We start from the raw sequence: 27,923 nt of genomic DNA on the forward strand, positions 1-27,923 counted from the left end.
CCCCTACAAATACATAAAGCGCACTAAGAAGCATAATTTCAGATGAGTGTTTCAGGATAAAATTAGTAAGTTTCTAGTAATAAGCTTGAGAGCATGTTTAGTAAAACTTGCTATAAAAATGGTAGAAAAGCACAGAGATTCACCAAAATCTAGGTAGCTGTCTTATTTTAAGTTCATGTGTCCCCAAAATACTTTAAAAAACCCAATTTCAGAAGTATAGTATAGTATTAGTATTTCTTTTAGAGTGTGGTCAGTAACTAAGAAGGTTCTTTCCTAATAAATTTTTATTTATTTATCAAAAATGGCCATGCAAAGGCAAATGACAAAACGATTTATGTTTTAGCTATTGTTCTTCCTGTTCTAAAAGAATACACCCAAGGATTTCGTAACAGTTTACCAGGCTTTCTGTGTTAAGTATAATAAAGCAAACATGTGCATAGAAGTCTCAGAGCTACAAATAACATATGAATTGGGATTTTATACGGAAGTTCAAACTGAAACTCTTATCAATCTACTGGTAACATATAAGAAATCTGCTCCTTACTTTATTTCTATAACTTTAGAATCCCAATTATCCAGATACCATATAGCAAAATAGTATCTGTGCTATGCCTCAAGTATAATAGGTACTTAATAAATACTTGTCTGATATACCAAAACCTTTTCCTTGATCCTATCCCATAACATAACAGTCTGACTAGCTCATGCAGCCATTTACCAGGACTCAGGCAAAGCAGAAGCCTCAGCAACGCATTTAACACCTTGCTCACTGGTTGTCCACCCCTCAGTCTCTATTTGTGGTAAGAAGGGAAGCATAGAGACCCTAAGAAAATCAGGCCTAGAGAACTGGGAATGTTTTGGGACACAGGGAGAGCTCTTAAAAAGTTCTTGATTTTCAGGCCCAATGCTCAGTGTTGTCAGCTCTTAGGAGCAACTATGAAGCTTCCCTGAAGAACTTAGAAATAAAATTGCCCACTTTGAACTACCTCTGAGATGCACATTTAAATGAAGTACAGTGGAAACACGCAAAGTCACTTTAAAGCTGACAAACAGACAATGCTTGGATGGGTATTGTCAATGGAAGTGAAAACTCAAGCCAAGTTTCTAGTGACAGTAACAAGGCAGTCTTGAAGGAAGATACCCAGGAAACACAACCCTCTGTATTGCTTCAGGCCCTGGGGAGCCACTTTTCCTATATCAGCCCTAATCTTATCTTACCTGATGCTCTAGGTAAAGCATTCATGTAACTCCCCAAATTCTGATTTGCCCTCATAATTAATGCTTCAGTTTCCCACATGTCTGCCTGGAGAAGGGAAGAATTTGCTGGCCACACGATGCAAGTTTTACTTTACATCTGTAAATTGGCATCCATTTTCATACACTGGTCTTATGAACTTGGTTTCTGTGAGTCTGAGTCACCCCAAGAGAGGGATGTGCTCTCCATTTTCTGATGAAATCGGTTTCTGAGCCTGCAATGCTGCAAATCAAACTCTGGACTACAATACATTCTCCCAAGTAACTCAACCTCCTGAGGCCTCTTGGGAAGCAGCCAAACAACACCTCTCTCCACTGATGAGAGGCCAAGTGAACTATTTCCCCTCATTTAAAAATTTCTACACTTAGAATTAATATTACAGTTTTTACTTAAGAAAACCAGCTTAAATACAGTAAAAACAATTTCAAGTGAGTCTTAGATAGCTATTAGACAGTCTGCTTGAGCAACTAATAAACATGCTAGCTAAAAAAAAAAAAAGGTATGAATATTTTCGAAGAAAGAGCTTCACTTTAAACAAAATGGGGGAGGGGAGCTATTAGAGATTAAAAGAAATTTAGACACACTCACCAAATGCAATGGGTGACACCTTGTTTAGTTCCTGTTACAAACAATGGTAGGTAGAATAACAGCCCCAAAAGATGTCCATGTCCTAATCCTCAGAACCTGTGAATGTTACCTTACATGGTAAAACAGACTTTGCTGATGTGATTAAGTTAAGGACCTTGAAATGGGGAGAGTATCCTGGCCTCTCCAGGTGGGTCCAATATAATCACATGGGTCCTTAAAAGCAGTGAACCTTTCCCAGCTGGGGGTCAGGGGGAGCTATGACTATGGAATAAGCATCAGAGAGATGCAACATTCCTAGCTTTGAAGATGGAAGGGGACCACGAGTCAAGGATTGCAGCCTCTAGAAGCTGGAAAAGGCAAGTAAACAGAGTCTCTTCTAAAACATCCAGAAAGGAACGTAGCTATATTGGTACTTTGATTTTAGCCCGGTTAAGACCGTTTCAAACTTCTGACCTAAAAAGCTGGAAAGAATGAATGTGTTGTCACTATATTTGCAGTAACTTGTTACAGCAGCAATAGAAAACTAATACACAAACTCAAAGATATTTTGAGACAAATCAGGAGATTTAAACAGGGATTAGGTATTAGACAGAATATCAAGGAATTAAGGTTAATTTTTGCTAGGGTATGGTAGTAGTATTTGGGCTTTTTTATCCTTGTAGAGATACATACTGGAGTATTTATAGATGAAATAATACAGTGATATCTGGGATTTGCTTTAAAATAATACTGCCCCTCCCAGCAGGTAAGATACTAAATTAGCAAAAGGTTGGTTAACTGTTGAAGCCTGGGGCTCAAGATACTATTTTACTATTGTATATACTTGAGATTTTTCATAGTAAGTTAAAAAAAGAAGTCAATTAATTTAGGGGAGTGCACCTGAACGCTGCAGATCAGCACTATCTGAAATTTTCTATAATAATGGAAATGTATTGGTACTAGCCACAGGGCTATTGAGAACTTGACACGTAGCTAGTGTAACTGAGGAATTTAATTTCAATTTTATTTTAATTGGCTAAATTTAAATAGCCCCACATGGCTAGTGGCTACCATATTACACAGTGCAGCTCTAGATATTAGAAAAGAGCCATGCTGCCTTACTGTTAGAAGTCAGTTAATAAGTAAGCTCATGAATCGAGTCAGTGTACACCTGTTATTTCTATCCGCCCAGCTTCTCTTTCCCTTTCTTGCTAATAGTAGTACCCAGCTCCGAGCCCCACTCCAAGCCCTTCTTCACCAAAGAGGTGGGGCATGAGACCCAGGCTACAGTACAACTTCTTCCTGGCCCAAGAATAATGACCAGAGGCAGGACAACCACACTCCTTGCTTGGAATCTTCTGTATCAGGAAGTAAAGTAACTCCCTTGATCAGGAGTTGTATGGATGGAACCCTAGAACTGCTAGCCATCATGCTCCCTTGACACATGATGAGACTCCTAAGAGAGTAAAACCAAAATTAGGATAAAGATGGGCAGAGTCTTCTCTTCAAGTTCTTAGATCCAGTCAACTGTGGAGTCAACTCCACCCTTTCTTTCCCTTCTTTCAGTTGGAGAAGCCAATAAATTCTTTTTTTCTTTTTTTTTTTTTGCTTATGCTATTTTTGAGTTAAGTTCTAACAATTCCAACTTTAAAAAGTTTTAATACAAAGTCCCGTAAAAAACTTCTTAATGCCAGGATCATTAGCAAAATGGTAAGACTAATGGCACTTCTATAAGCTGAACTGTGTCCCCCTAACCCCCACCTGACTATATTGGAGAAAGGACTTTTAAAGTGGTGATAAGGTTAAAGGAGGTCATAAGGGTGGAACCCTTATCTGACAAAACTGGTGGCCTTATAAGAGGGAGAAACAACAGAGGTCTCTCTCAGCCACATGAGGACACAGTGAGAAGGCAGCTATCTGCAATCCAGGAAGAATCCTCACCAGAACCTGACCATGTTGGCACCTGATCCCAGGCTTCCAGTCTCCAGAAGTGTGAAAAAATAAATTTCCATTGTTTAAGACACCCAGTCTGACATTTCGTTATGGCAGCCCAAGCTGACTAATACAGGCACCCAGTATAACTTGCCTAGTGGCAGTTACTACCAGGTCCTTCTTCAGGGTGAAGTAGATCCTGACTAGCAAAAATAGTGATATTGGGTTTCCCTGGTGGCGCAGTGGTTGAGAGTCCGCCTGCCGATGCAGGGGACACAGGTTCCTGCCCTGGTCTGGGAAGATCCCACATGCGGCGGAGCGGCTGGGCCCGTGAGCCATGGCCACTGAGCCTGTGCGTCCAGAGCCTGTGCTCCGCAACAGGAGAGGCCACAACAGTGAGAGGCCCGCGTACCGCAAAAAAAAAAAAAAAAAAAATAGTGATATTGATCTTTTGTTATTCCACTCTCAGTCTTGATTTCAGTTAGACTAAAGTTGCTTTTTAACTGGTTTTTACTTTTTCAAATAAAAAAGATCAGCCCAGCTATCTTGAATCTCATTACCAATTCAGAAGCATTACACGAATAACATGGAAAAAAAGTTTTTAGTGACATTAAGCAGCTAGAATTACATTGGGGAGAAAAGCTGATAAATCACATAGTCAAATTCAAGTATTAATCTTTTTAATTTTTCATAGTTTATTCCTTATATTGATAGGTTAAGAAAGTAAAGTAAAATTTTCCTAAGTACTGATTCATAATGTTTATAAGCAGCATATAAAACATTCAGTTTCACAAACAGTAATATCCAATGATCCCCTTAAATGCAATTTTAAATCCTTACTTTAAGCTAAGTGAAAGAATAATACAATAAGCTAAATACACACAAAACCTGTATATGCTGAACTACAAAAGTGGTTTCCATAGCCACACGTGGTCTTAGTCAAGTACACATTTCCACAATGAACAAGTACTAACAAATATGTTAATAAAACACTACCCCAAATGCTTATCCTACCATCAGCTTTTCAGCAATGCCATTCCTGCTACTGAAAACACTTATATTTAGAAGCTTTAATTTGACCTGGGGAAATGAGTTCTCTTAAAACCTGACAAACAGTATAAGACCCAAAGATTTTTTTTTTTTGCGGTACGCGGGCCTCTCACTGCTGTGGCCTCTACCGTGGCGGAGCACAGGCTCCGGACGGGCAGGCCCAGCGGCCACGGCTCACGGGCCCAGCTGCTCCGCGGCACGCAGAATCCTCCCGGACCGGGACACAAACCCGTGTCCCCCCCATCGGCAGGCGGACTCTCAACCACTGTGCCACCAGGGAAGCCCAGCCCAAAAGATTTTAAATCAAATAGGTCTTTCAACACAGAAGAATTCATAGGAAACTTTTAGTTTCTCAAAAAATCACTTGTTATCTAAAGAAAAGAGTATTAAAACAAATTATCTTAAGACAAACACTCTTAAAAAGGCTGTATTTTCTATCATTTTCTCCTTAAAAGAAACACAAACCAGTTCACTATCTTTTAATAACTTAGACTACTGTAATCTAAAAACTTTAGAAACATCAAACACATGTCTTAGCTATCAAAGGTACCATTGAGATTTCACATATTAAACAGCCACAGTAAAGCCTACAATGGCACGAAATCAGAAGGAACTGAATGGTTTGCAAGGTACTTTGACTTACATGTGGTCATTAAAATCCAGTAAGTAATTCAAAGTATAGTAATATAACGGCAGGCAATTAAAGGCTCAAATATCACTCTAAAATTGAAGACATGAATAAAGACTGAAAACGTTGTGGTTCTCTATCTTTCATTCACATGGCTAGATATCAGAACCTTACTGTGGAAAATATAGTTATTAAATATGGTTTCCCCAGAAAATAATGAACCTTCAGAAAGTACCAAAGGTGTCAAGATCCATAGTTTGCTTCATCAAATGCTTTTCTAGCTCGTTTCAATTCTTCATTCATAGTAAGCAAGTCTTTAACCCTAGCAAACTTTCTTGGGTCCTTTCGAATCAAGAAGACGATATCTTCAACTTGTACCCGACCTTGTCTTCCAATTGACATTGCCTTGTGAGTCTATTACAAAAAAACATATTAAATTCAATTAATTTTTTAAAAATCTAACATTTTATTCTTTTAACTTGTGTCTATTTAATGCTGGTGAGTTTGAAACTTTCTCTTCTAATTATTATAGCTAGTCACTTATGAATTGTCTTTCTATTAATGTCCTTTGTCCACTTTCTACCGTTATTAGCAATGTTTCAATGCTTTATAGACATTTTAATATTAAGGACATTAAAACTATCAAATTCATTGATTTAAAAAAAAATTTTCTTTTACATCTTTATTGGAGTGTAATTGCTTTACAATATTGTGTTAGTTTCTGCTGTTTAACAAAGTGAATCAGCTATACGTATACATATACCCCCATATCCCCTCCCTCTTGCGTCTCCCTCCCACCCTCCCTATCCCACCCCTCTAGGTGGACACAAAGCACTGAGTTGATCTCCCTGTGTCATGCAGCTGCTTCCCACTAGCTATCTATTTTACATTTGGTAGTGTATATATGTCAATGCTACTCTCTCACTTCGTCCCAGCTTACCCTTCCCTGCCCCTCCCGTGTCCTCAAATCCATTCTCTACGTCTGCGTCTTTATTCCTATCCTGCCCCTAGGTTCATCAGAACCTTTTTTTTTTTAGATTCCATATATATGTGTTAGCATATGGTATTTGTTTTTCTCTTTCTGATTTACTTCACTCTGTATGACAGACTCTAGGTCAATCCACCTCACTACAAAGAACTCAATTTCATTTCTTTTTATGGCTGAGTAATATTCCATTGTATATACGTGCCACATCTTCTTTATCCATTTGCACTGATGTTTCTTTCTGTGTGTTTTGATATATGTAGTTTGTCTTCATTTGCATAAAATAATTTTATTTCTTTGTAACCACCACTTCATTTAAACTTTGTGTCCATTTCAGTAGCTGATAAATATTGGTGGGTTTCCTTAAAAGCAAATCTCATCCCCTACCATTACATATTCACACTGCAAAAACAAAAATTCATCACAGCATTATTTCTAATGACTGAAAAAGGGAAATTAAATATTTAATAAATTGAACAAATTTGAGCACACCTAGTCAATTAATATTGTGAAGCCATCAAAAATATTAATTATGCGGTGACACAGGGAAAATGTTGTAGACGTACCTAAGTGAAAAAGCAGGTTCTACGACTATATATACTGTATGATTTCAGTTTTATAAAGTTTAAAAATATGTGTAAAAAGACAAAAGAATATTCACCAAAATCTCAGCATTAGTTATCTCTAGGTAGAAGGATTACAGATTTTTATTTTTTCCCCTGCATTCTTTAATACTTTCTAAATTTAATCATATTACTTTCATAAGCAGAAAAAGATTTTAAAAAATGCACTCTCTGACCCAGTAATTTTACTTCTATTATTCTTTATGAAGGAAATAATCCAAAACACAGGGTAAAAATTCATAAGAACTGAACACAAACAAACTCAGTATTCCCATCCCTGCAAACATATCCAGAGAAGGGGGAAATTTCATGAATATGGACATTCAAACTTATCTACTCAGTTAAAAATAATATGTAAATAATTTCAATAGGGAAATGGTTAAGTATATTAGAAAAAAATTGAATGAATTTTATGCAGCTACTAAATAATTGTGATTAGAAACATAGGAAATATGTATTAAAAAACTCTGAGTAAAAAGAATGTTTACTATGATCAACTATGTAAAACACTGTATATCTTTACATAAATACTGGAAGAGGGAAATTTATGTTGGATGATGGGATTATGGGTAATATTTTACATTTTATTCAAGGATCTTATAATTATGTCCTTATAAATAAAATTCAGGAGGGGGTAGAATATATTGTGTGTGCATGTGTGTGTGAGTGTGTGTGTGTTTGTGTGTGTGTATACACCCACACACACTTATCTCTCTCTATCGTTAATGATAAATAGTAACTTCCACAAAACAGGCACTCAAATGGCACTCAAGCTTATTTCAAAGGATGCCATAGTTCTAGTCTTATCTAAAAGTTAGAATTTCAAATCTATTCCTTAATTAACTAAGACCAATTACATAAAAAACTTACCATTTCAGTGATGAACTCTATGACAAGGTCTTCAAGAATATCTACTGACTCAGTATAAGGATTCTGGTCATCCCCAAACCCATACATCATACACCGTACTGTAAAAAGAACAATCATTTTTGTTTAAACAAACTTGACCAATACTTTTTCAAATTAGAACTAAGCTATAGAAGATATTGGTATGAAAGTATATTTACATTGTATTTCTTGTCTCCAAGTATGGATTTTGGTGTAAAAGGTATTAACCACTAGCACATAACCAACTGTTCTTACCTAGCCTTCCCTAGGTAGGAACTCCCCTTCCCTCCCAGCTACTGAACCCTGATATCAATATTCCTTCCCTAATCTCTATTATCTACTCACCAACAACCCCAGAATACCTTTAGTAGGAAACTTCGTAAGCAGGAACAGGATGAGTAGCAATGGTTTAGCCTTTACTGGGAGTGTTTTCAGGGGGTGAGGGGGAGGTCTTGGAAAAAAGAAAGCAAAATCCTTTCGGATACTACCATAAGGAAGAGGACATGAGAGAAAGTGCTCCAATGACCTTCTTATAGGAAGAACATGTTAATCAAAAGGAGAAAGCAAAGGGCTTACTATATAGAATCTTGACATTTTATTCCCTGGATCAAAGCAACTGCCAGCAAAGCCCTTTTAGTCTTCATCTGAAGGAACCATAGAAAATGCAAAAGAGAAGAAAAGTCTACAGAGTAATGAAAATAACTGCTAATAGCTAAAACTTATATAGCCCTTACTACATGCTAGGCACTGTTGTAAGCGCATTTAATCCTCAGGACAACCCTCTGAAGTAGAAACTACTATTATCCCCATTCTACATAGATGAGAAAATTGAGGCATAGAGTTTAAGTGATTTACCCAAGGTCACACGGATAGTGAGATGGAACTTGAATTTGAACCCAGATGATCTGGCTACAGAGTCTATACTCCTACCCACAACAGTATTACACTTCTTGGTAATTTAGGGCAGATGGGATCCATATGGATTCTTATGCTATAGCCTATAAACTCCCAATCAGTCCATGGACAAGTTTTGAGAGGTCCTGGAACCCTACTGAAATTATATGTAAAAATTTTATACCTTATTTGTGTGTGTATTTTTCTGGGAAGAAGAATCAACTCTTAGCAGATTCTCAAAGGGGTATACAAATACTAAGAACTCTGTCATATGTTAGAAATGTTTTTGTATCTTGATCTGACTGGTGGTTACAAGTATATGTATATATGGAAAATTCATCAAGCTGTTCAATGAAGACTAGTGCAATTTATTGTATTTAAGTTTTACATTTAAAAAAAAAGGAATGGGGCTTCCCTGGTGGCGCAGTGGTTGGGAGTCCGCCCTGCCGATGCAGGGGACACGGGTTCGTTCCCCGGTCCGGGAAGATCCACATGCCGCGGAGTGGCTGGGCCTGTGAGCCATGGCTGCTGAGCCTGCGTGTCCGGAGCCTGTGCTACACAACGGGAGAGGCCACAACAGTGAGAGGCCTGCGTACCGCAAAAAAAATAAATTAAATAAATAAATAAATAAATAAATGGAACGAACTCCTAGAACACTTCTAAAAGTAGGAATGAGTACGTCAAGAATAATTTCTATTTAGGAGAAGCAAAAGCAGGCAGAACTAAGAAGACAGTAGACCAGGCCTGCGGAAGAAAAGAAACAGGTGACCTAGAAGCCAGACTAGGATAGAGAAGTGCCCCTAGGGTTTATTCTGGCAAAAGCTTTTAGGTCCAGATACAGGAGGGAGAAAACAAACACAGGAGCCAATATTTTCTCCCCTCTGTGTTTTTTGGATTCTGAATTTTTTTTTTGCTTTTTTTTTTTTTGGTTTGTTTTTTTAGATAATTTCAGACTTAGAGAAGAGTTGCAAAAACAGCACAATGTTCCCGAATCCCTATATTCAGCTTCCCCTTATGTTAACATCTTACACAACCAAAGACACTTCTCAAAACTAAGAAATTAACACTGGTACAAATACAGAACTTATTCAGATTGTACCAGTTTTTCCACTAGTGTACCTTTTCTGTTTCAGGATCCCACAATATTTAGTTGTCATGCCTCCCTAGTTTCCTCTGTTCTGTGACAGTTCCTCAGACTTTCCTTGTCTTTTTTTTTTTTAATTTATATATTTATTTATTTATTTTTGGCTGCGTTGGGTTTTCGTTGCTGCGCACGGGCTTTCTCTAGTTGTGGTGAGTGGGGGTCACTGTTTGTTGTGGTGCACAGGCTTCTCACTGCAGTGGCTTCTCTTGTTGAGGAGCACGGGCTCTAGGCGTGCGGGCTTCAGTAGTTGTGGCTCGCGGGCTCTAGAGCGCAGGCTCAGTAGTTGTGGCGCACGGGCTTAGTCGATCTGCAGCATGTGGGTTCTTACCAAACCAGGGCTCAAACCCATGTCCCCTGCATTACCAGGTGGATTCTTAACCACTGCGCCACCAAGGAGGCCCTTCCTTGTCTTTTATAACCTTGACACTTCTGAAGAATACTGGTCAGTTATCTTGTAGAATGTCCCTCAATTTGGGTTTGCCTGATGTTTTCTCATGATTAGGTTGTGGTTATGAATTACTAGAAAGGGAATCACAGTGATAATGTACCTCTTAATGCGTCATATCAGGGGTATGTAATGTCAACATATATTACTGGTGATCTTATTGACTTTGATCACTTGGCTAAAGTAATGTCTGCCAGGATTCTCCACTGTAAACTTAATATTTTTCCTTAAATATTTTGAGGGAGATACCTTGTCATTAACATTCTGATGGGGAAAAATCATCAGTAGGGAAATATACTTCACTGGAAAAGCAAAATCATATTAGACAGGAAGTATGTGAACTGCATTTGGTTAAAGGGTCTGTAAAGACATAAACAAATAGAAGTGAATGCTTTGAAATTTTGTGTTATATTAGCAAAAATTTTTTTTTAAAAAGAAGGTCTAGGAGAACAGATCTTGGTCAGTAAGTCATAGGAAGATTCAGGTAAGACAAGGAAAAGGCTGTGAAGATTCAAAATTCTTGTCATCACTCTGGGATGCTCTGGTGTAGGAATCCCCTTCTTATGCCGACTTCGGTAAAACCACGTACAAATGGAGTAAATAACATCAGAGATGGAATAAGTAGTGGTAAACTTAAGGTGAGAAATTGAGATATAGGAAGGGATTTGAATGGCAAAAAAAAAAACCCACATATTGACTCTGTAGTTTCAAGAGCATTTGGGAACTGCTTACATCGGAACCAGCATAAATGAATCAGGTGATGTGTCGCCTTATCAGGACTGGGAGATGGAGAGCACTTTCTCACAGTGCCTTAAAGGGGCTGACCTTGAACATCAGTAGTAGCAGCAGCTCTCCTTTCTGCTGCCACAAAAGGTCTACTGAGGGAACAGACTAGACAACCAAAACCTTATAATCTCTATGCCACTGGACTGCCTCACATTGTTCATCATCTTCCTGCCTTGTCCACTGCCTTAGTCCAAAGCCCCAACTTAATTCCTACCCTCAGCACCTGTTTCAGGATCCAAAAGAACCTTTGGCTTACAGTCAAAGGAGTCCCTGCTCCTACTGCTGAAAGGTAAGGGACAGGGGAGGTAATGGAGGTATGTTCTTAGGCCCTGAATTGAAACACTGATCACATCTCTTTACTTAAAAAAAAAAAAAAAGTATGGATGTGTGTGTATGTGTGTGTGTGTATACACACATATATATAAATACATAAATTGGGGTTAGGGTTATTACTATCTGTGATTCACAGGTTAAACAGAATTTATGCACAAGTCTGAGAATATTGTCCCTACAAGGAAACACATTCAGAACAATAAATCTACTTTGAACCGACATACCCAGAAGTTTTTATCTATAAAAAATCATTGTCAAATACTACTTACATTCTTTAGAAAAAAGTCTCTTTCTTTTACCCTGTCCACCTTCTGCACCTCCTCCAATTTCTTCATTTTCTTCCTCAAACTAGAAGTTAAAATGTATATATGGATACGTCAAGCACTGCTTTTGACTTTTTAATAATTAACATTTTTTTCCATCTTCAACACTGATATCATGCCAGAAAGCCTAAATAAAGTAAGCAGCAAAAAACCATGAAACCTTAGCATTTTAGGGGACTTACAACTAATCCTATCCAACTTCAGACTCACACAGGAATGGCTTCTACAATGTCCACAACAACTGTACTGCCTCTCCTGGAGCAGTTCCAACGACCATACATTCTTTTTTTTAACCAACAAAGTTGGCCTATTTCTAGACAGTTTTACTATTAAAAGAGTTGATATTGAATAAAAGTAAGCAAAACTAGTATTTACTAAGCACTGCTTACACAGTGCTAAGAACTTTCCTCAAGTAAGACTTAAACCTATTTTATGACATGAAAACCGAGGCTCAAAGTTAAATAACTTTGCTCACAGAGAACAAATACTAGCTTTGTCCTCTGATGATTCTCTAGGTGTTTCAAAGGGTGTCTGGCAAATATGGACCAAAAGCAAAGGGCAGGGGACCACCCTCCTTCTCTTCCTGCCCCCCCGTCCTACGACAAATCGGAAGAAAAAGCCTAGCACGGGGTGAAGTCCCCGATTCTCTCGGCTGAATTCACTAAGGAAAACAAACCCGATTCTCGGCCTCCGCTACGGTGCCCGAGGGAGTGAATAAAAAAGTGGGCTGGAACAGAGGCGGTCACTCACCGCGGGGTCTTCTTCTTCATCTGCCATCCCGGCAGCCAGCCACCTCCAGGGCGCGCCCGCCTCCCATGGAGCGGGTTTTACTACTTCCGCGGCCTCACTTCCGGTGACGCGAGGAGGTGGGGCGGGGCCTAGTTGGAAACCCGCCTGCGGAAGTGGAGCGTGCGCGTCCCGCCCAGCGGTGAACCCACAGCAGTACTAAAGGAGGGAAGGGTGACGTCTTGGCAAGAAGGAATTAAAAATTAGCAACGAAAAGGAAATCACTGGGTAGGTGCCGTGTATCTCGCTGTCTCCTTGAACTTGCTTCTGCGTATCAGATCACCGCTTCCTTATTCGGGACTGCGAAGCTTTGGATCATTGAGGGGCTAGCCAGGGGTGTAAACAATTTCAACAACTTAGAGTACCACTATGATTTATTGCCAAGCTTATTCGTTATTGGGGATATTGTACTTCGCTACCAGTTCTCAAGGGAATGTTATCTCCCCTTAGACTGAGGATTTAATTTTTGTGGTTTTGTTTGTTGTTTTTTTAATCAGAACAGTGCTTGGGAAAACCAGGGACGTTAGAAGGCTAAAGCTAGGGATTATAAGGTGTTCTGCAATGCAAGAGATGATGTCACCAGGGAAAGATTGTTCCACAATACACTATTTCTGAATGTCCTGCTAAACATTCCTGTGAGTGAAAAAATCTGTTCATAATTAGCTGGGCCTAGAACATAACTTTGTTAACATATAAACACGAAGCATTTTCCTATGCTTTTAAGGTACATTGAATTTTCTAGGAACGCAACTGTGAGATAGTAGAAAGTATATGTATTGGTCTCTGCTCACCCACCCCACCCCTCTTCCTGGCACAGAGCTCCTAAAACCCTTGTAATTTGCTAAGTGATAAGAACACTAGGGCGTCTTTTGTTCTAATGAGGCAACTCTGGGTGGGCTCCTGGATGGCTCCTGGCTGGGTCACCAGAAAAACCAAGCCATGATTAGAAGCTTGGAATTTTCAGCCCTCTCCAGAGCGGGGCGAGGAACTAGAAATGGAGTTGGTAATTAATCATGCCTATACAAGGCATAACAATTGCCTTGTATTGCCTACTAATTCCAATAGTAGGAGGTTCAGAGAGCATTCAGGTTGGGGGGTACATCCACTTACCTGGAGGGTGATGCACCCCCAACTTCATGGAGGCAGAAGCTCTGTGCTCAGGATCCTCTCAGACCTTGCCCTATGTGTCTCTTCATCTGTATCCTTTACCATACCCTTTAATAAACTGGTAAACGTGTTCCCCTGCGTTTTGTGACTTGTTCTAGGAAATAACCAAATCCAAGGAGGAGGAGGTCATGGAAACCTCTGAATTTTAGCCAAGTCAGACAGAAGTTGTGGGTAACCTGGGGACCTACTACTTTCGATTGGCATCTAAAGTTGGGAGCAGTCTTGCGGGACTGAGCCTTTGATCAGTGGGATCTAACACTATCTCCAGGTAAATAGCGTCAGTATTGAGTTAAATTGCAGGACACCCAGCTGGTGTCACAGAATTGTTTGGTGTGGAGGGGGGAGGGGGAACCCACATATTTGGTCATGAGAAGTGTCATAAGTGAAGCGTTCAGTGTAAAAGTAAAGGAGAAAGATGCACGGGAAGGAAAAAGCTGAGAGTTTTCCCCCAAACAGTAACTACCCTGAAATTGGGGAGAGATAGTTCTTTGTTTTATTTGCAACTTATCAAGAGCTGTGAAACATTTCAGGAAACAATGTCATGAAAGGCTGTATCAGTTGTAATAGTTTGGATAGCCAAAACTCACTGGAATCAGTCTGCATTTTAGCTCCTGCATTCATGGTGCAAGCATACACATATGCTTGCATATACATATAGGTGCAAGCATCTGAAATCATTATACCCGCTAGTGTAGTCATACCTGAGCATTTACATATTGAAACACATATTATTATAATTTACTGTCTTTATTTTACTTTACATTATAGTTAGGACATTATATTTTATAGTTACGTGGGTAGTTAGGTTAGTTATTTTTACTGTGAAACAAATTATCCCAAAACTTAGTGGTTTAAAACAATGAACATTTATCACACAGTTTCTGTGAGGAATCTGGGCACAGTTTAGCTGGATGCCTCTGGCTCAAGGTCCCTTATGTTGCAGTCAGGGTGTTGGTTGGGCCTCAGTCTGATCTGAAGTATTGATGGGGAAGGATCTGCTTCCAAAATCACTCACGTTATTGTCAGCAGGATTCAGCTACTTCAGGTTACATTAAGGGCCTCAGTTCTTCACTGGCTATTGTCAGAGGCCTCCCTCCATTCCTTGCCATGTCAACTTCCTAGGGCAGCTGGCTTCTCTCAGAGCAGGTGAGGGAGAGAACCAGGAAGAACACCCAAGAACACAGTTTTTTTGGTAACCTAACCTTGGAAGTGACATCCCATCATTTTTGCCCTATGCTATTCACTAGAAATCAATAAATGCAGCCCACCCTCAAGAGGAGGGGATTACACAAGGATGAGAATACCAGGAGGCAGACATCATTGGGGGCTTTCTGAGAGGCTGCCTACCGTAGTAGGTTATATTATTTGTGAATTTCATTTCAAAATAATAAAGGAGACATATTGTTATTTAAGGAGGTTTGTTGGGTCTGAAAGGGTTGAGAAATGCTATGTTAGGTAGTAATGAAACACTGGTCTTGTCCAGGGAATCAGGTATAAAATATTCACAGTGTCCATTAGCAGGGGAATGGATAGGTAAAATGTGCTGGATGTACACCAAGGTGTACTATACAACAATCAGAAGCAATAGACTAGCAACATGGATAGAGCTTAGAAACAGAGCGCTAAATTTAAAAAGTAAGAAATATGAGATCTGTAACAAAAGACCATTTATGTATATTAAACACATAGACACACAAAAAATACATATTTTACAGGAACATATAAAAAAGGCATAGACATCAAATACATTAGGAAAGTTACAGGGTAGGAGACATAAGAATAGGGATAAAGAGAATGCATAAGATACATAACAGGGCTTCCCTGGTGGCGCAGTGGTTGAGAGTCCGCCTGCCGATGCAGGGCACACGGGTTCGTGCCCCGGTCCGGGAAGATCCCACATGCCGCGGAGTGGCTGGGCCCGTGAGCCATGGCCGCTGAGCGTGCGCGTCCAGAGCCTGTGCTCCGCAACGGGAGAGGCCAAAACAGTGAGAGGCCTGCGTACCACAAAAAAAAAAAAAAAAAAAAAAAAAAGATACATAACAAGTGAAGGACTTGGGAAGGGTCAGTTACAATAGTATGGCATGAACTGTGGAGTGTGAATAATTCAACATTCTGAGCCTGAGATCCAAAATGTAAAGGAAAAAGAAATCAGTGTTGTGAGCAGAGCAGAAATAAAGCCCAGAGAGTGAAAAGTCACGGTGTGCTTCTAGAGGATGTTTCAGGTGGGTTTCCAGAGTCAAGTTTGTTGGGTGGAGATGCAGAAAATGAGGCTGGAATGAAACTGGAGTTTGAGTTTGTGAAAGGCCTTGAATATTCTCTTCAGAGACTGAACTTCATTCAAAGTGCAGAGTGCCTGGGAGGTCTTTAAGCAGAAGAGTCACATGACCCATCTTTAAAATAAAAAATCACTTCAGCAGGGAGACCACCTAGGATGAGAGCTGATTAGAACATGAATTAAGACGAAGGAATTTTAGGAGCAGAAATCACAGGACTTTGTGTCTAAATGAATCTGAGAGCTATGGAGAGAGAGGTTTATATCCAGATGGAATGCTATTAATATGAATTGGAAAGTAAAATGGAAAAGCAACTGGGGAGGGAAGGAAATGAGTTCAGTCTGAGTGTGAGAGGCTAGAGGTGTCCTGTAGACAGATGGAGGTGCAGGTCTGGAAATCCAGAGAAATCAGGACTAGAGAAAATGGCATGGGAGACATCAACGCGGGGGCAATAGTTGAAACGCTGCACAGAAACAAAAGTGAGAGAAGGGAGGCAACGGGCAGATCCTCAGAAACAGTACATCATGGGACAGAGAGAGAAGAAATGGTCCAAGAAGCAGAAAAAGATAAAAGAAGAAAAATGAAGAGGAAGTGAGGGAGGAGGAAGGGAAGAATATACAGTTGACTCTTGAACAACATAGGTTTGAACTGTGTAGGTCCACTTATATATGGATTTTTCTCAATAAATACCTACTACAATAAGTTACTTTTCAGCTTTCAATTATTCATGCAACAAATATCTATCAAGCACCTGAACAGCACTTACTATGGGACTGTTGATAAAATGATAACATAAATACACAGTTCAGGGTTCATGAACCTTACAATGTAGCAGGGAGACATGAATAAAATAGATATTTTATGCTTTGGAAGATTATGATGGGGAAAGGGGACCCAAGAAGGTCAGAGAAGACTTCCTTGTGCAAATAACATTTGAGCTGAGACCTGAGAGATGAATGGAGTTAGGCAGTGAAAGAGGAAGGGGAAAGTGGGCTGTGCCCCAAACTTATACCATCTTCAAGCCTATGGTGACACTACTTTCCCACTAGGATACCTTTCTTTTCTGTTGAAATGCTACATGCCTTTCAGGCCCAGCTACCATGTCTGCCCCTCCATCAAGCCTTCCCTGAGTGCTCCAGCTGAAAGCACTTTCTCTCTTACATTCCCACCAGCACTTACTTTTCATTTTCCTTCAACACTTCTTTCTAATGTATTTTCTGATTACTTATACACACAGCTTGTCTCGTACACTAAATCTTAAAACTTACTAAGAAAAGAGTCTGTTTCTTATTCACCTTTGAGCTCCCAAAGGCTAGCACATTCCTCAGACTCCCAGAACAAATATTTGTAGCATAAATTAATGCTTGTTTGACATCCCTTTTCAAATATGTTGTAATTCAATGAAGCTATTGTTGCAAGCTGTGCCTTTGGGACAGAACTTACTCTTTGGTTAAACCACAATCCCATAGTCAGGTCCCCATGACTGATTAGTGTTTGCCACAGGGACTGCAACAACCCTAACAAACGGGCAACTGTTCTTCACTGACAGGCGTTTGGCAACAACTGCCTGTCCTCCAGTGGAGGCTGAAATGAACTGAGGAAGGACTGTCTGAATTGAGTCCCCATGCAGTGGGGCTCTATTTATCCCTTGCATTTGGGCTGTGAGAGACAGTGACCCAGGCTTTGGCGTGAGGCTTTGGGGCTTTTCAGGACAACAGAAACACTAATGCTTGGAACAAAATCGTCAAAGATCAATATCAATGGACAGAATCCTAATTTGAGGCAGTGTGATAACAAGGGGAAGGGAGCTTTGAAGTCAGACAGACTAACTCTGTGATCTCACCCATGTGCCTTCTTTGAGCCTCAGATTTCTCACCAAAAAACCATTCTGCAAAACAGTTGTGAAGATCAAAGATAATGTCTTTACACATACAATGCCTGTGCTCTACTAAAATGTGTTTATTCATCTATCTTCCCCAATATAGTTTGTACCCTGAGGTCAGGGACTCGTTTTTTTGCCTCTACGCCTGCAAAATTTAGCAAAGTGTGTAAATATTTTTTAAACAAATGAACAACAACAGTGATAGCTAAGATTTATGGAGCACTTACTTCATGCCAGATATTGTTGTAAATAGTAATTTATTTAATCCTTCAACAATCCTACAAAGGAGCAACCATTATGACTCAATTTTACAGAAAGAAAGCAAAATATAATTTAAAAAAATATGAAATTCTTGGTATAACTAATTTTGAAATAAAAATCTGGTGAGAGTCACTTTAATCAATAAAAAAGGTAAAAAAAAAAATTTTTTTTTTTGGCCACGGCACCCGGCTCCCCTCGCCCTTGGCGGTGAAAGCGCAGAGTCCTAACCACTGGACCGCCAGGGAATTCCTGGTAAAATACTTTTTAAAACCTGGAAATGAAAAAATACGGTGGAAGGACAAAGAAGGAAGGAAATAAATGTAAGAATGGGAAGAAAGGGTAGGAAGAAGAAAGAGAGATAGACACATGGAAAAATAAGAAACAGTAAGATACTGTGGACTATCACTGTCCTTTGAAATAATAAGTAGACAACTAATTACTCTTCCCAGTTCTTCAACTGTGATCTTTATTCTTAAACTCCGAGAGTGACAGGGGACAAAAGACTTATCTTTCAGAGCATGACACAATTGGAGTGGTTTCCATCCAGTGAAAAGACGAGGAGACAAAGTTATCTCCAAAAGAGGAGGGCATGAGCAAAATGTGAAAGCAAAGAGTACATTTGAAGAACACTGAACAGTGTTTTCGCAGCTGAAGCTTGAAGTCTGCCTATGGGAACAGTGAAAAATTCTGCTGGAAGGCCTTGAATAGCAGGGTAAGGAGTTAAACATATGTTCAGCAGACAGTCGCTGCTGTTAAAGGAAAAAGCAGTTTGTGGTCTGGAGCAAAATGTTTTAGTTCTGAGTCAGAAGACCAGAATTATTGTTCAAGCCTGATACTGGTTAGTCCTTACTCTAAACCTTAGATTACCTCTAAAATAGGGGTGATAAGGCAGTTGTAAGGATTAAATAAGATATTATGACAAGGTGTGTTCACTTTACAAAGTAAAAATGTTATAGAAAAGTAAGTTTTCACTGGACTTCCCCGGTGGCACAGTGGTTAAGAATCCACCTGCCAGTGGTTGGGAGTCCGCTTGCTGATGCAGGGGACACGGGTTCGTGCCCCGGTCCGGGAAGATCCCACATGCGGCAGAGCAGCTGGGCCCGTGAGCCATGGCCGCTGAGCCTGTGCGTCCGGAGCCTGTGCTCTGCAATGGGAGAGGCCACAACAGTGAGAGGCCCGTGTACCGCAAAAAAAAAAAAAAAAAAGAATCCACCTGCCAATGCAGGGGACACCAGTTTCGATCCCTGGTCTGGGAAGATACCACATGCTGCAGAGCAACTAAGCTTGCGAGCCACAGCTACTGAGCCTGTGCTCTAGAGCCCGTGCTCTGCAACGAGAAGCCACCGCAATGAGAAGGCCACATACTGCAACGAAGAGTAGCCACCCCAACTAGAGAGAAAAGCCCCCACGCAGCAACGAATACCCAATGCAACCAAAAATAGAAGAAATAAAACAATGAATAAATTGAGGCATAATCAGTTAAAAAAATAAGTTTCCACTGTTGTGAGGATTTAATTGATGCTTGAAGACTGAAATGGTAAAAATTACTAAAGTGATGGATGTAGAAATGAAAAGGGGGCAATTGGAACATTTTGGAAAAAAGGAGTTAATCGATTCGAAGATAATTTACAAATTCTAAATTCAGTGATTAGGGGAAAAGGACTATTAACCATAGAAACAGGGAAATCAGAAGGGGGTGAGTTTTGTTTTAAACATTTCAAATGTCAGAAGAACATCTGCTAGAAAAGTAGGACTGGCGCTTGGGTAGGACATCAACTTAAGACCTCTGCACGGGGAATTCCCTGGCGGTCCAGTGGTTAGGACTCCACCCCTTCACTGCGGAGGGCTCGGCCACTTCGCCAAAAACAAAACCAAAACAAAACTCTTCGTAGATGTGGTAGTTGAAGCCAGGGGACATGATAGGTCACCAAGTAAGGGTTAATAATGAGAAAAAGTGGGTGAGGGTATCTTAGGAACGTCTATGTTTACGTGGGAAAAGAGCCTGGGTAAAGAGAACAACGAAGTGCGGGACAGGGAGGATAGCACAGTTCCATAGTATGTAAGAAAGGAGAATTTTTTTAGATGAAGATGAGCTACATGATTCAGTCTAAATTAGGGAACATGAATTTGTTTAGGACCTGGTTAGAGTATCTTGGGGCTTTTATCCAGCTTTGGTGCAGGGAACTAACAGTTGCCAGTGATGATACTAGTGCTGATACTGTTTTAGATAACTATTGATGAAAAGTTCAAAGGCAAAGACAATTAGGGATTTTTTATTGCCTTGTTTTGTTTTTGAGTAGTCCTTAGCAGTTCTTTTGGGCAGGGAGATTCATCTGTGTATGTATTTGCACACATTTATTTGCTTTGTCCTTATTTTGTCCTGTATGTCCTTCCCTGGTTTTTTGTTTGTTTCTGCATTTAAGCACATTTTCACAAGGAGTCTGTCCTGCATCAGACTTTTGTTGGCTTGCCTTTCTACTCCAGCTCCTAGGAGGCTTTGGTAGCTTTTCTTCTGCGTAACCAAGCAGGCCACAGCCAGCAGATGGCACTATAGCAAGAGGGGCAGAGGGTCCCTTTAGGACCTGACAACAACTGCGGACTAGTAACTTTAGTTTCAGCCTCGGACGACTCAGTTGCACTTTAGCCCGGACTCTAATAAAGCCGGTCAAGCTGTGTGCAATTAAGAATTTCAATGTACAAAATGGGATCTGCGGCTTTGTCTCCTCCATCCTGGGCCACCATTAAACTGAAAGTATCGTCAAGCTGTGAAAGTGTTGTGAGAAGGGCTATCCCAATATCGCCGTTTCCTAGTTAAAGTGGCCGAGGTGACCCCACTTTAACTAAATACAGGAGTCAATCGAGACTATCCTGAGAGTTTAAAGAAAAATTCATACAAATAGGCAATTACCTAAGCTTTTCCCGACAACGTGTAGCTTTAGCATATGAAATTTGCGACTTGTTTTTGTTACAGTGTTGCTAATTTCATTTGAAAGTTCAGACACAGCCTCACTATCCAGATTTCCATAAGGAGTAAGAAAGATCCGCTGCGGTTCCGGAGGCCGCAGGGACGGCCTCTAGACCCCTATTGTCCGGGTTCTCTTACGTGGAAGCTTGAGACGGAGGCCTCTGTTGCAGGTGGGCTGCTCCTTACAGACACACCAAACGCACACACACACAAACAGAGCAGCCGCCATAGCGGAAAACAAAGTGCAAAACTGCAAGCCTTGGACTTCACTGGTGGCGCAGTGGTTAAGAATCCGCCTGCCAATGCAGAGGACATGGGTTCGAGCCCTGGTCCGGGAAGATCCCACATGCCGCGGAGCAACTAAGCCCATGCTCCACAACTACTGAGCCTGTGTGCCACAACTACTGAAGCCCGTGTGCCTAGAGCCTGTGCTCCACAGCAAGAGAAGCCACCGCAATGAGAAGCCCACGCACTGCAGCGAAGAGTAGCCCCCATTCACCACAACTAGAGAAAGCCTGTGCACAGCAACGAGGACCCAACCAGCCATAAATAAATAAAATAAATTTATTTTTAAAAAAAACAAAATTGCAAGCCTTTACCTTTTCAAACACAACTCGAGCAGGTCAGGTTACACCCCAACACTAACTAAAGGGGCACCGAGAAAAGATTGGTTACCATGGCCACGTAGGAAGCCTCCCGGATAGCTTTCTTAGCTTTCTTCTTACACACACCTACTCACGCGAGCTCCACCCACGCAGGTCCCTAGCTCGGCAATCTGCTAGCCACGCCTGATTGCGTTCTGCACTCGTCTCTCTGCCCTTGCACCTGCGTACTACGGCGCCTGCCCGTCGCCGCGGCCCGGATCGGGAAGTGTCAAGCGGGAGCTGGGTTCCCCCGCCTTTGCCGCTATCACCGCTGACCCCGGACCCCAACTCCAGGCCCGGGCCCAGCCGCCATGACGAACGGTGAGAACTAATGACCAGAGCCGAGGATGGGAGTGCAGTACGAGTGGAAACCTGGCGGGCGGAGCCGGGACTGACGTGGCCGTTCTCCCCGCCCCCTCCCAGCCCAGTCCCCCTTTGGCCTCTCGGTGCCCCAACTCCTGTCCCCTATACTCCTCCGGGGGTTCCCCCGTTCCGTGCCCGTATAGAACCCCCAGTGCCTCTTGTGCCCACACCCGTAGTTCTTGGTTCCCACACTGTGCCCTTCTCCCTTCCTAGAAGTTCGTTCTGACCCTTACAAGCCACTTCGCGAGGCCAGTCCCGGTTGAACTATTGTTTTAGCACCAGGAAAGAGGATCCTCCTCACAGCCCTCTGTGTTCTCAAACTTTTGGATAGTAGGCTCGTTGGGATGACCGATAAATCACACAGGATTTTAAACCCCATACTTTTAGGGGGGCGGGGGTGAATGTAGATCCTAAAAAAAAAAGTTCTCCTGTTTTGTTAAAATGTCGGGAAGCTTTCTCGTATTTGATTCTAAAGTCTTGCCTGGGCGATCCCATCTGGAGACCGTGGCTAGTGTTACAGGGGTTGGATTTAGACACTGCCTTTTCTAAAGATGATGTGGCAGTTGCCACCCTGTTTATCTGACCTAATTTTCCAGGCGTCTTCAAACACTTTATAGACATGATTTCTGAATTCCAGGGAAGGGCAGGAAACGATGACTTTGTGGTCTTTAGAGTCGATCTTACAGGAAAAAAGATGACAAGACCTCTTAGGTAGTATGATTTGAAGGGCATAGAACAGCATTTCTCAAAAGTACCTTCTTCATAAGCCTGGTACTAAAGTTTCAAATTTCACTTCCTTGTGACTTTTGGCTTTGCAAAAACTTACGGGAGAAAAGACTAGCACGTATTGTTCATCATAAAACTTGGTGTATGTATTAATTTACTGGACCCTTTCCTGTGTGACATCTAGTTGTGAGATAGATTTACTGGAGGGAGAGAGGGAGATGGAGTGGCCCAGAACTGGCAGATGCCAGTTGTGTAAAATATCCTTTTGGAGCTTCCTGGGCAGTCAGAGGTCTGAGGTTAGTAGGCACAGTACAAGAAGAGACATCACCCGGAGGAAGAAATAATCTGAACTGAGAAATAAGAGAGCAGTTGGACACATAGTAATTAATAAATAAGTTTTAGTCATCCTTTCCCCTTTTGTGGTCTGATTTTTTTTTCTACTTAGGTGATTCTTTGCGCTTACAAGACATAGGTTGGCTTACAAGTGTAAGAAATAGAGCTAATTGTTCAAAGCTTTTTTCCCCCACAATTGTTCCACCTTGTCAAAGCCTCAGATCTTTTATTGCTTGTTTGTTTTCAAGAATCTGTTAACTCAGGCAGAAATTTGGTTTGTAAGTAGAGTATCATGCGTGAAGTGTAAGATAAGCATAGGAAAATTGTAGTCATATGGATTCTAACTCTTGCAATTTCCATTAAGCTTTACTTTTGCCTTAACATATTCTTCACCAACAGATGCAGATCTGAGAGACTTGGCCAAATATCTACCTCTCCTTTATCACATGAGTGATTTATAGGAAGAACATGTTTCATTCTCTCAGCTCAGGCTCGAAGGATTCTTATGCCTCTCTCAACCTAATGCCAACACTGGCCATTCCTGGTAGGCTGATTCCACATAAAGTGATGCACTCTTCTCAGAATTGATACTTCTTGAAAGGAGAGGGAAGGGGGCAGTGAAATCTTTGTAAGGGGGTTGTCTACAAGTGATTTGGGGGAACAGAAAGGTAACCTTGTTAGTCCCAGGACCTTGGCTTCCTCTTGTCAGGGCTGGCACTGCAGTTGAGATTATCATCTTGATATTTTATCACATTCTGTTCTCCAGGGGGATCACCTGTCCCAAACTGGATTAGCACCAAAGGTTTTTTTCTCTTTCTGTAACAGTGTACTCCTTGGATGGGATTCTGGTGTTTGGTTTGCTCTTTGTTTGCACCTGTGCCTACTTCAAGAAAGTACCTCGTCTCAAAAGCTGGCTGCTCTCAGAGAAGAAGGGAGTTTGGGGTGTGTTTTACAAAGGTAAGATCATATCTGTTCAGGGAGAGGAGATTGCCATCTCTGGACAGTGAGGTGCTGCAAGGTGGGGGTGGGATAGGCTGGAATTGTATGTGGTTCAACTTTTACATAATTGTTTATTTTAGCTCCAAGGTAATTTTAGTATTCTCCATGGAGTAAAACTATATAAATTAAACAATTTTAATTGGACTAGAGTTGTTGGAAGGAATATTTTCCCAGTGAAAATTTTTTTCTGAATTTCTGGAAAGAATTTATTGGAGTCTCTTGTAAGTATTGATTTTATTAACTCAGATGCTTTTTTACTTTTTATTTTGGGCATCTTCATCTGGAATCCTACTTACCTAGATCTTTTTTCAAAATAAGGCAAAATATAAACTAACAGTATATTCATCTAGAACCTAGGGCTTAAGGGTAGTATTTAAATACATTCCTGGGTGGGTTCTTGAGACCCTTGATAGGTCTTGTCGTCTGTGACTAGAGATTTCAAATCTTGAAAGTGAGGACGTATATGAAGGGCAGGGTTTGACTTCTTTTCTCGTTTTATTTTTTCCTGCTAGCTGCTGTGATTGGAACTAGGCTGCATGCTGCTGTAGCAATCGCCTGCGTTGTAATGGCCTTCTACGTCCTGTTTATAAAATGAATTCCAAAGCATCCATTTCATCAACTGCCAACCAAGGGGACGAAGGTCAAGAGCCTGTCAGGAGCCTGGGCCCAGCGTAGGAGAGTTCAGCTAAAATCATCAAAGTCCCCAGGATGACACCACAGCATCTGCCCCTACCTTATGTGGGGAAAACTCCTCGTGGTTACAAACATTATTTATGCTTCAGGGGACTACAGAAAGCCAGCTTCCTTTGACCTGTGTGTAAATCAGTCCTCAGCAGAGAGCATATAATGTCCAGATGAATTATACCCCTCAGTGATACGATTACATACCTCCTGCTTAAAAATCTGTCACCTATTTTGTGCTTCAGCCCCTCATCAGGAACTTTTCACACTGAGGCTCATTAGGGGAGGATATAAGCTGTATTCAAACTTCTTGGAAGGAGAGATAATTTTCAAGACTTGACTTTTTTTTTAGTGTTTGATTTGGATTTGGCAAATTGCAGGGGGCTGGGAGGCTGGGGTGGGGAGGCTGGGTGGGAAATAGGAGTTAAACAATGCCAAGGAATTTTTTGGCTTTGGAAATTTATCTTTCATATACCCGTCTGGGAACATAAGAGAGAGGCATGATCCTCATTGCAAAAAGAGAACAGACGAAATAGCTGTGCTGTGTGCTGGTAGCCAGAGAGTTTTGCCAAGAGAATCTGGGCCTACATAAGATTTGGAAATTGTCTGTGATGAGACCAGAAAGGAGTAACTTAGACAAGAAACAATGTTCTATTCACCAGTATTCCCAAAAGGAAACTTCACCCCCTCAAATGGTATATTGAAACTGTTGCTATTTTCCTAAAGCTTTTTAAATATTTTCTAAATTACTGAGTGCTAAATACTGTTACGCAGTTTTAAATGCCACCACTAGGGGCAAGAGAAACTATTGAAGAAATAATTTGCAGTTGGGGTAGAAGAAATAAATAAATCTAGTATATTAATTCATATACTAGTAAAGTCATCTAGAATTTATTGTGATGTTAGATGGAAGTTCTGTCATGTTAACCAACATACAAACTTATTTTTTGTTTAAATCTGGGTTATGGCAATTTTCAGTCGATTACTTGTGTTTCTTGGCCCACTTTTAATTTTCTTCATATTGTAGTATTTAGCTGTCTCTTGGAAATTATAAGAACATGGGAAATTTGAATGAGAGAAGTTGATGGCATTCATAGGCATGTTTGGACAGTTCATAGAATCCATGAATAAAATGAGAGTGTTTTCTAAAGTAAAGGAAAGCAGAGGTTCGCAATTGAGATTGATGGGCTTTTCCATGGAGTATGGGAACTCCTGAACAAATCATTTTAGATGACTCTACATTTGAAGTGAAGACTTATCCATTCCCTCCTCCTTTTATCTGCAAAAGGATCAACTGTTGCATTTCTGAAGCCTAGAACTTCTCTATTAAAAAAAAAAAGAATTGGTCTAAAATTAAATTATTGTAAAGAGCAAGCAGAGACATAGGTCTACCAGTGGAATTATTCACTAAAGTAAACTTGACTGTGGACAAGTTGGCTGTGGTTGACCCCAGTGTGGCAGTAAATTGTCTTTTGTCTTATTCCAAAAGAACAAAAGCTGCTAGGAAGTTTAGGTTCTGAAACATTCAGTTTAGTGCTTTGATGGTTCCTAGAAGTATAGAAAGTCATCAAGTAAACACTACATGTCTAATCATCTCAGAGTTATGGCTGTTGTCTCTTCAGGAATTGGTCCACAGGGTAAATTTCAATGATTCATATATTTTTCATTGTCATTTCTGAGGATCTTTCACACAAGAGAAAGGAAAGCTAGTGGAACAGAAAGAAGAGTTACACCTTGTGGGTGTGAGTTTGGAACCTGTTGGCCAACGGGAATGTCACTCTCTGGAAATACAGGTTCAGCATGTTTTGCACTTGTTATTTTGTAGCTTTAATGACTTTTGTTTCCTAATAGGGCTAATATCTCTAAGCTTGGTGTTTAGAGCTTCTTCATATTTTAAACTAGTCCCATTTCACAGTTCAGATCAATTTTTACAGCCTCCTGGGTGGGTCATCTTGACCTAAGCTCTTGAACTGTTATATTTTGAGATGTTTTCATACCAGAATGTACCAAAAAGTACACAGAGTGAAGGTAATTTACAGCAAGAAACAAATACACAGCTTATTTCATTTCTTGACTTTAGATAAGCAGAAACTTGTTTAATTCATCACTTTGGTTGATGTGTCATATATTTTTGACTGAAAATTGTAGGAAGTTGTTCCTCTAAGGGAGTCTTTTAGGGGTGGAAGAAGGGGGATAGCAGTATTGCCTCAGATCCAAACTGGCGTCACCATAAACCCTGTATGCCAGGGTGGAATGAAGTCAGCTTTTTATAGTTGAAATAAGACTTTTTATTCACCATTGTCTGCACAAATCCTTGAAAATAAAGTTTCTTTCCCTACTGTTTTTGTCCATTTTGTCACATGCATGCTGAATTATTGAACTTTGTTCAATATTCCCCTGGGTTCTGCCCATAGTATACCTTTTTAGTTTATATTAGTGAATATCATCAATCCTGTTAACCCCTTGTGATGGTCACTGAATGTATGATATATGTATGATATAGTTCAGAATCTATGAGGGTATAGCTTTCTCCTTTGAGGGAACTAATTTTATATATATATATATATATATATATATACACATTTTGAGGTGTATTAAACAATGTAGATAACATTCTCCAACCCTACTACTGCTATTAAAAGTATCAACTGCCATTACAAGCCATAAACTTCTTCAGTGAAATGAGGTTATCAGGTTACCCAGCCACATACCTAGAAAATCCTTGGGCTTCTGGTACATACAATGGACACTTTTCCCCAATTTGTTTATTCCAAGTACATGGTGGGACTGGCACAAGTACAAATGATAACAAAATTCTGATTTGTTTTCCCCCCTCACATATGTATTTCTTGAAAAAGGAAAAAGAAGGAACTGAGACATTCAAATTGTGCTTTGTGATGTGAAAGGAGCTAATTCTAACTTACATAATTGTTCCTTTTTTTTTCTTACACTCATTCTTGAAAGATTTATTTTAGCGGATATGAAAGTAA

The 27,923-nt window shown here is 40.4% G+C and overlaps 2 protein-coding genes across 2 annotated transcripts; one reads left to right on the top strand and one right to left on the bottom strand.

Annotated features, from left to right (window-relative positions):
- Positions 1–4,336: 4,336 nt before the first annotated feature.
- Positions 4,337–12,679, bottom strand: TAF13 (TATA-box binding protein associated factor 13). The gene is made up of 4 exons (XM_032654490.1): positions 12,604–12,679; positions 11,800–11,878; positions 7,911–8,008; positions 4,337–5,846 (listed from the first exon to the last, which is right to left on the bottom strand). Exons 1-4 carry the CDS (start codon positions 12,628–12,630, stop codon positions 5,676–5,678), a joined length of 375 nt encoding a protein of 124 aa, XP_032510381.1. The 5' UTR covers positions 12,631–12,679; the 3' UTR covers positions 4,337–5,675.
- Positions 12,680–21,993: 9,314 nt separating this feature from the next.
- TMEM167B (transmembrane protein 167B) lies at positions 21,994–27,272 on the top strand. The gene is made up of 3 exons (XM_032605400.1): positions 21,994–22,152; positions 24,079–24,210; positions 24,765–27,272. Exons 1-3 carry the CDS (start codon positions 22,143–22,145, stop codon positions 24,845–24,847), a joined length of 225 nt encoding a protein of 74 aa, XP_032461291.1. The 5' UTR covers positions 21,994–22,142; the 3' UTR covers positions 24,848–27,272.
- The last annotated feature ends 651 nt before the right edge of the window (positions 27,273–27,923 follow it).

Source organism: Phocoena sinus, chromosome 1 (genome assembly GCF_008692025.1).
Source record: "Phocoena sinus isolate mPhoSin1 chromosome 1, mPhoSin1.pri, whole genome shotgun sequence".
In the NCBI taxonomy this organism is placed as follows: Eukaryota; Metazoa; Chordata; class Mammalia; order Artiodactyla; family Phocoenidae; genus Phocoena; species Phocoena sinus.